Source organism: Natrix helvetica, assembly GCF_964273705.1.
Source record: "Natrix helvetica genome assembly, chromosome: 3".
NCBI lineage: Eukaryota > Metazoa > Chordata > Lepidosauria > Squamata > Natricidae > Natrix > Natrix helvetica.
Genome location: NC_138549.1, coordinates 178,590,135 through 178,599,491, shown reverse-complemented (window position 1 = coordinate 178,599,491; position 9,357 = coordinate 178,590,135). Strand labels below are relative to the sequence as shown.

The window sequence follows — 9,357 nt, the reverse complement described above, 5'->3', positions numbered from 1 at the left end:
CCCAAGAGGGGAGAATGTTAGGGATGTAACCCTAGGCTTGGCTTGGCAATGTGTATAAGCTATAATTATTTTACTGTTACTTTAAATGCTTAAGAGATGGAATTGGTTTGTTACCTCAAGCAGCTATAAGAGGGAGCCAGAATGGCTGTTAGCTCTCTGTTTTGTTAGATGCTGATCGTGGATACTGTTGATACTGCTCGTGAGTTACTGAGTCTTGCTACTGTTAGCTACTTTGTGTGTTAAACTGAGAATATTGATAACTGAATGACTGAACTGTGTATGACTTGGACTGTTAACTGGACTCTGAATACTTCTATATTTCTACATAGTAAACTACTATATTTTATACTATTCAGTGTCTCTGTATGCTGGTTTGTGCGTGTTATTCCATATCACTCTCATTACGCTTCCCTGCATACTTGCTCTTCTAACGGGGAGCTTAATTACTTAACACCTACCCTAATCCTGTCCCTTAACCAAAACCCTATTTCTAACCCTTAAACCCAACTCAAACCACAGCACTAACCCATAACTGTAACTCTAGCCTTCACAACCCCTTTTTTCAGCGCTTTTGCCCAAATCTCATCACGTTGATTGTCACCACATAAATTGTAGCTACATTATATGTAACGTTTTCCAGGTTAATCAGCAAATTGCAACTCATAATATTCCTTCTGATTTTTTTGCCCTTACCTTATGCACATTTTCTCACAAAAGTAAAATATTTATTTTAGAAGGCAGCCAAAAAGAGTAAGAGCAGGGGTTGGTTTTCAGTCATTCTGCTTCATCCAAGGACCATTTTTTCCTCCCATCAAATGAGAGTCTGGGGTGGGCTGCAAGGTGAGGCCTCCAAATGGCTCCAGAATCAAACCTCATATACCTATTCTGCCCTCCTCTACTTAAAAGGGGTTTGAATGAGAAAAATAATTTGAACAGTATCTATCCCTACCCAAATCATTCCCAGCAGACTCAGCAAAGCAATTCCCATGAGAAGGCAGGGGGGAAAGAGGTGGAGACCCATTGTGTCCTTGGGGAGGGCCCTTCCTGGAAGAAGCTGAAGGCAGATTAGCACCATCTTGAGTGTTCTTTGCTTGCCCATTTCCAGTCCGTTCCTGGCACAAGCACTAACTTCACACCTGTGAAACTGTGATGTGTCTCTGTTCCTCTCACGCAGTGTGAACAGAGCAGGCTGTCGAGGAACAGATTTTCTCTGCTCACTACTCTGTGCCACCCCTTGTGGCTTCTCCAGGAGAAGAGGCCTTGCTGGCAATCAACCTGGGGAGCCCCAAAGGCCGTTGGGGGCTCTCTGGTCGACAACAGCCACACTTCCACCAGCCGGGTTGCTGAGCAAATCGCTCAGCAACAAAGTAATAAACCAGTGGGTCCAGGCAGGCATTGAGGCTGGTCAGCGCCATAGTGATGCGACGAGCCACGTAGGTAGTGCGGACAAGGGTGCAGTTACCCAGGACACCCACCCGGCCCAAGGTGTGAACCAGCTGCACAATGTGATAAGGTGCAAAACAGACCAGGAAAACCCCAAGGACCACCAGCACCGTCCGCAGGGCTTTGCGTCTCCCTGCTCGGGAGCTTGCCTGCAATCCAGGGGAAGCCAGGAGGCGCCAGGCAATCAGCGGGTAGCAGACACCAATCAAAAGAAGAGGCAGCAGGAAGCCAACCACGGCAGCAAAGATACTGATGCCCGAGATGCGCCCCTTCCAGGAACTGGAAGAGAAGTTTTCAAGGCAGGCGGTGCGACCATCGGCGAAGGGGCTGGTCAGGGACCCACGGAGGGCTAGGAACAGGATGGCCACAATAAGAACCAGCCACACCCCCAGAGCAGCCACCAGGCGGTAGCGCAGCTGCCGGAACTGGAGGTGCTTCAGCGGATGGACCACAGCTACATAGCGCTCGAGGCAGATGCAGGCCAGGAAGAGGGAGCTGCCATAGAGGTTGGCAAAGAAGAGGCAGCCGGTGATTTTGCAGAGAGCTTCGCCAAAGGTCCAGTCGTTATGACGGGCGTGGTAAGTGATGCGGAAGGGCAAGGTGAGCACAAAGAGCAGGTCAAGGGTGGCCAGGTTCACCAGGAAGACATTGGCTGGGGCAGTGGCCGACTTGGTCCGGAGGAAGTAGCCCAACACAAAGAGATTACCCCCTAGGCCGAGGAGGAAGACCAAACTGTACACCATGGGGAACAGGATGTACTGGAAGTCTGCACTCTCGGAGCAGGAAGATATGTTATTGGAAGGCAGTCCAGAGTGGTTCCATGGCGGCGACTGGGACAGAAAGAAAAGCATTGTAACATTTAGTGTACATTTAATGTTTATTTGCTCTGACTCAGCACCTTTTCCCAGGCTTCTATGTCTTTATGGTAGGTTTGAAGGTCTGGCTGACCACAGAAGCCGAACCTCCGATGCCTCAAGCAACTCAGAGGCATGGAGCGATGGCTAATATTTGTTTATTTCCCATATTCCCATGACCACCTGCCTTAATTTGGGCAGCAAGCAATGAGGTCTGTAACTGAGTACCATCAGCATACCAGAAGTACTTAAACTCATGCTGAGAGATGACACCCAGAGGTTTATACAAAATAAAAAGTTGGAAAGGACCTTGGAGGTCTAGTCCAACTGCCCCGTTCAAGCAGGAGACCTTATAGCACTCTGGACAAATGACCCTACCCTACAATCCTACCATACATAAGTAAGATTCAATCAACAAAGAAATAACCAGATAAATAATTTTACATAATTAATATTACTATTGATTGGGTTTACAACAAAAGCAATCTATTTTGTTCTCCTCCTAGGAAGTAACACCCCACAACTTGGATTGCCCTTGTGGCATTGTAACCCAAATGGATAAAACAGTCTAGTACATCCCTGTTGTCCAAGGGGTATCCTGTAAGTGGCAACGGCTTGATGAGGGCTGATAATCCAGTTTATATCTTCTGTGTCAAGGCCCCGTCGCAGACTAGGTCAGAGGAGGAGATCGAGATGGAGCTAGGGGTGACAGAGGAACGACCGGAGAAGCAGGACAAAGCAGTCCTGGGTCCCTCAGGCCTGAGAAAGGTCGCCAGCAAAGGAGAGAGGGCGCGAGACGACCAAGTGGTAGGGGAGGAGAGGGCAGGAAGCAGAGGAGAGGGCAAAGGAGCGATGGAGCTCCAGTGAGCTCCAGAGCAATTAACTCCCCCCCACCGCCTGATCCCCGAGTGCGGAGAATGGAGAAGAGGCGAGATAAGCGCAGAGCAACCCAACTCGGGAGGAGGGTGCCCCGCCCCTCTTCACAAGGCTCACCCAGGGAATGAGATTTAAAGAGACGCTGTTGGGAGGGGCAATTGTTGGGAACAAGCATAGCCTTTCTCCAGTCTCACATGCTGTTACCAACGTCTGGATAATCTGCTGTGCCTTTTCCTGCTTGCCTAGCCTGGCTGTGTCTGAGTTCGCAGTGACACAGTTCTTACTCTGGGTTGTGTTGCTGTCCCAGTGAACTCTTGCTGTGACGAGGACTCCCTGGAACCAAATTCTCTGAACTGTGGCTGCTCTCAGAACTGTACTGCTAGGAACTACTGGAGGTGCGTGTTTAGAGAATGGCTCCTGGACTTGCAGTTACTGGTGAGACTTTTGGGGGAAAATTGGGGTAATAAAGAGCAGTTAAGCCTTCGTTCCTGCTGTGTTGCTTCCGTGCCCAGCCCGGGTCTTCACATCCTGTTTCTGGTAAGTGTGATGCAAAAGCCTCTTTGATAAAGATATGCAGTAGGCAAATGTGACTTTGTAGGTTTTTGTGGAACCTCTGAGATGAAATCCAGCAGTGGAAAGCAAGGAATTAAGAGTATTACAGAACAAGCCAGACTAGAGAGGAAGTCCACTTATATATTGACATCTGTGAATCTGAACACAAGAACATTCAAGGCAGAACAGAGAGGAGGCAAGAAACAAATGTGTTATTGTGGCGAGGGGCTACAGGACATGATTACAAAACTTCCAGAGAGGAGTGACTTAGCCCAAATGGGAAAGTTCAGTTGTTGGGACCCTTGCTGGACAACTAGCTCAGCCAAGATGGCCAGGTTTCCCTTGGAAACTCTCCAGAAGGCTGAAGAAGGAACGTGTGTGTGTGTGTGTGTGTGTGTGTACTGGAAGTCCTAGCTGTGATCCTGCTACCAGGAGTGGGAAAAGTAGAAGGAAGCCTGAAGAAGTGGACCAAGAAAGGGACATAGAAGCATAGGTATGCACTGGGCTTCAGGGCAGCCGGTTTCAGTAAGCTTATAGAAGTCCTGGATGTGACCTCATGGACAAAAAAATCAGGAGAGATGGCAATTTCTCAAGCGTAAGGGAATAAAAGTGCAATCAATCAGATGTCTTTCCAGCGAGGACAAAGACAGGACTCAGGCTAGAGACACGTTCTGGATGCATAAGGAGGGCTTGATTAAGTTATAAGCCAAGAGGAAGTTACAAGTTGCTTAAAAGTTCAAAGAAAAGATTAACAGGAAGTGGTGCAATTTCCAAGAAGGTATACAAGCAAATAGTCCCTAATATCTGCAGTTAGGAAAATTAAAGATTGCAAGGAAAGCTAGAAGTAACTTTTACTTCCACTTCCTGTAGTAAAAGAAAATCAAAGATAGAATTTAGGATCTATACAGCTTACAATACAATACAAAATAGAAATATAGAAACCACTATCAATTAAGGTTACAAAAGATTAAATGCAGAGTAAAGGACGAGTTTAGGGCGGAGTAGGGGAAATGCCTTCTCTATCACTACACCAATCACCTCCAGCCTACGGCTTCTCTATTAGGGTCCAAGGCCAACCCGCAGAGCCAGATGGGGCAAGAAGTTCCAAAAAATGCGGGAGGGGGAGGGGTGGGGCAGAAAAGGGTCTTCTCCTAGACCAGAGGTCACCAACCTGTGGTCTGTGAGAAACTTTTGGTGGTCTGCAGCGCACTCGGGTGGAGGAGCTGCTCCGGGATGACCAATGGGCCAGTCCTACGACTAGAGCTCTGAAATATGGGACCAGCCAGGCAGCTCGTGGTGAGGCTGGAAATCTCCACCACAGAGGGAGGTACGTGAAACTTGCAACTTTTTAACGATGGTGAAATGTGCAAGGAGTAGTGTAGCCCTCACTGGTTGGAACGAGGTAATGGTGCTGTTGCGGCAAGGGGGGGTTGCAGCATAGGCAGGACGAAGCAGTAGGTATCGGTAACCCACGGCTCTGTTGTCCTCCTGCTATGGCTTTCTGTCGGCTGAACCCACCACTGGCTGGAGTCCAGGAGAAAGCCCAAATTAGAATATAACATAGAATAAGGTTCTAGAAGGCCACGTATTCACAGCTGTTCCACCGGGGTTCAGCCGAAGCCCGCTGTCCCCCATCCAGACCCCCACAGCCTCCAGGCACCATGAAGGGCAGCTACAGCATCACTTGGGTCACCAGGAGTGGAGACGTAGCGCTGAGCATTAGCAGCCTATTGGTGAAATCTCACCCTCTGGTGTCGCGTGATCTCAGCCAGTGGTTTCATGACCAAAAGCCACAGAGCGCCCCCCTCCCCTGGGTGCCCCACAAAGCAACGGCTTTGGGCTGGACCTCTCGCCCCCTATCAACACCAACTGGAACTAGCCACCGAGAAAGGAATCGAACCTGTGCAACACTGCACTGCCCAGTACCTGCAGCCAGCCCAAAATGGTTGAGGGTATCGAAAGCCACCGAGAAGGTCAAGGAGAGCGAGGATGGATCCATTATCCCATCCTACTCTCACCAGGCCTGCAGCCTCACTGGAAGGTGTCCAGGTAATCTGTTTCATCCACAATCTTCTGGAGCTGTCTGTTGTAGGTCAGAACATTGTCATGCAACCACTCTTTGGACAAAACTGGGCAAAAGTTGTCCTGCAGAGTGAGGGTCTAATGGTGGCTTCCACCACCAACTCCTTCTGATGTGTTACATTAATCACATTACTACGTTAATCACTGCCTGCACCCATCCAGAAGTCACCGTCCTGGAAGCAGATAACTGAGAGCATTTGTTGAGTTCAAAGCATAGAAGAGTTTATACTGCTACCCATACAAAAGAATCTAGTCAACCGATGGACAAAGCTAAACTGGCACAAGATACGGACAATGGAATTTCAGGGGAGGGGCTGGACCTGGGTCTCTTGTGGCCAGACAATAACTCCAAACTGACAATACATTTAGTCCCGCCTTCCAGCTCTGCTGCTTCCCTCCTGCAAGCTTCAACTAACCAGGAGGGACAGGAGTCTAACAATCAAGAAAGCTGCTCTGACACTTCCTCAGGTCCAACAGGACCACGCTGCTCCCAGATAAAAGTGCAACTCTGTTCCCCGGCATAGAAAGAGTGCAGAGAAGAGCAACAAAGATGATTAGGGGACTGGAGACTAAAACATATGAAGAACGGTTGCAGGAACTGGGTATGTTTAACTTAAGAGAAAGAAGGACTAGGGGAGACATGATAGCATTGTTCCAATATCTCAGAGGTTGCCACAAAGAAGAGGGAGTCAAACTATTCTCCAAAGCACCTGAGGGCAGAACAAGAAGCAATGGGTGGAAACTAATCAAGGAGAGAAGCAACTTAGAACTGAGGAGAAACTTCCTGACAGTGAGAACAATTAATCAGTGGAACAGAAGTTGCCTCCAGAAGTTGTGAATGCCCCAACACTGGAAGTCTTTAAGAAGATGTTGGATAGCCATTTGTCTGAAACGGTATAGGGTTTCCTGCCTAGGCAGGGGGTTGGACTAGAAGACCTCCAAGGTCCCTTCCAACTCTACTATTGTATTATTATTGTATTATCTCTAATGGTTTTATTTGATGCTTGGTCTCTAACCAAGAGTGAATCTGAGCACTTTTCTCAGGTGTCGCACAAATTCCTTCAAGGGGCACATAGCTCCCATAAATGAATTTCAGCCTCAGGAATGACTCAAGAATCTTGAAGGACCTCTGCTCCAATGCCCAGGAGCCCCTTTGGTTCCTTTTCTCCTTGCAGTGTTTCTCATCCTGGACCGGCTCAGGGCCATCTGTCCACACACACAGATCTCTCAACCATTCACGATAGGAATCAGCCCTCCTCCTCCTCCTATCCTTGCCCATCTGTGCTCTCGTCTATTGTGGAATGTTTTTAAGCAACTGGAGAATTATTACCATTATTATCGCTCTGATCAATGCCTCACTTTGTTTTACTCAGGCTAGAAGGAAGATGCTTGCAAAAGGTAGGTCTCAACTGGTTCAGATCCAACTATGGTAATTGAAAGGAATTGAAAGGTCTTTGCCCTGCCAGCTGCCACGCTGCCTCCACTGTGTGCCTACGCAACCTTTGGCAAAGAAATTCCGGAAAAAGGAAATTAAAAAAGCCTCCTTCTCTCTCCGTTACCACAAAATGCAGTTGTTTGGCAACACACAGGCTTTGTAATCAGAGCAGCCTGGATGAATCGGAGCAGGAAGGAGGTGATGGACAGCCTCTGAACTCAGGGTGCGTCTTCTATAAGGAAGGCACAAGATTGTTCTACGGTAAACATGACACCGTTGTGCAGCATGCGAATTAAATCAGTGGACTTAGCAACGGTGCCAAGACTTTGCAAGGCTTTGATGAAGTCTGGATGTTTGGGGGGAAAACACGAATGCTTTGAGCTTCACCTGACCAAAGGGCCAGCCAGCCACCACCAGGAAAATGATAAGCAATATTAAACTTTTCAAATCAAAATCAAATCAAATTTATTTGATTAGCCGCAACCCTCTCCCGAAGGACTCGGGGCGGCGTACAGTCAAAAAGATAAAATACACATAGGACACACATACATACGAAAAAACAAGGACAATTACATTTGTGCATGGAGGAGAGTAGACCTGCAAGTGAAAGACAATAAACACAGCTAAAAACACAGTTAAAACACAGTTTAAAATCCCCTAAATAAAATTGCTGAATTAAAAACCCCTCAGGAGCGTAACGAAGTTATGGTTGGGCCAGGCCAGATATTTGAAAAAGGTGGGTCTTGAGCTTAACACGGAAGGAGCGGAGGTCTGTAGTGGTCCTAATTTTGAAGCTTCTCCTAAACATGAGACCTCCCTGAGGAAACCATGGCTGCTGAGGGTTCACCTCACCCACGCCCCCACCCCCAGGTACAGAATAGCAGGAATCCTTAAGCTTGTCTGGCAGCTGCAACATGGCAACAGCCACGAACCTTTCAAATGAAGTCCCAGAGCCCAGTGAACAGCTGCCAGTCCTCCTTTCCCCATTAAAGGCTAAGCCACGGGATGCAGGGGAGGGGAGGCTTATGTTATAGGGCTTGACAACAGCACAAGGCTGAGGAGGGGGGGAGCGTCATGGAGGGAGGACAGTTGGTCTTCCAACTGTCTTCCTTTTTCTCTAAGAGGGCAAAGTGGGGGGCGAGGCAGCCACTTTTCTTCCCAGCTGTCCAGAGTGCTTCCCACCGCCCCGAGTCCTTTTTTGGGAGAGGGGGCGGTCTAGAAATGCGAAGAATAAATAAATAAATAAAATTTTCCAGTCTGAAGAAAGAGGGGGGAGCGGGGTTGGCATCAAAAGTGGTTGGCAGACTCACAGCCTAGCCAGAACCCTCCCCCATTCCACCCTCTCTTCTTCTCCAAAAAGTGTGGGGCCCTGGCAGGCGACCCCCATCATTGCCACCCTCCTTCCAACTTGCCCATACCTCTGGGTGGTCCATGGAGGCGACTGCTTCTGTTGCGGGTGGCAGTGCCAGGATGGTCAACTGCCTGCTGCTCCCCTGCCTGCTGTAACCTCCCCCCTGCTCACACACCCCCAGCACATTCCAGGAAGACTCGTTTGGGACCTGCCCCCTTCCAGCTCCAGCAAGGGGAAAGCCCAAAGAGCTCCTCGGCTAGTCCCTTCCCTGTTCCTTATCTGGCTGCTGTCAGGGGGAGGGCAAAAAGTGAGCTTGGTTGCCGATCCTTCAGATTCTCCCACCAAAAGACTTCTGTCTGGGGCGGGGGGGGGGGAGTTCCTTATCTGGCTGCTGTCAGGGGGAGGGCAAAAAGTGAGCTTGGTTGCCGGATCCTTCAGATTCTCCCACCAAAAGACTTCTGTCTGGGGCGGGGGGGGGGGGGGAGTTCCTTATCTGGCTGCTGTCAGGGGGAGGGCAAAAAGTGAGCTTGGTTGCCGGATCCTTCAGATTCTCCCACCAAAAGACTTCTGTCTGGGGCGGGGGGGGGGGGGGAGACCAACTCAGTAACAGCTCCCCTTTCTCATTCACTCTCCCCAGACATCCCCACCCTGTTCTCTTTGGCAAGTCAGAAATGCCCAGAATTGCGCAAGAGGTCTGTGTGCATTCACAAGTTTTCTTTTTGGGCTAAAAGAGGGAAGTCCAGAACCAGCAGCAGGGAGGAAGG

The 9,357-nt window shown here is 49.1% G+C and overlaps 1 protein-coding gene across 1 annotated transcript; it reads right to left on the bottom strand.

The window, feature by feature from the left end:
• Positions 1-186: 186 nt before the first annotated feature.
• On the bottom strand, positions 187-8,719 carry LOC309388589 (lysophosphatidic acid receptor 6-like). The gene is made up of 2 exons (XM_081945996.1): positions 8,661-8,719; positions 187-2,273 (listed from the first exon to the last, which is right to left on the bottom strand). The coding sequence occupies exons 1-2, from the start codon at positions 8,673-8,675 to the stop codon at positions 1,218-1,220; spliced, it is 1,071 nt and encodes a 356-aa protein (XP_081802122.1). The 5' UTR covers positions 8,676-8,719; the 3' UTR covers positions 187-1,217.
• Positions 8,720-9,357: the final 638 nt, after the last annotated feature.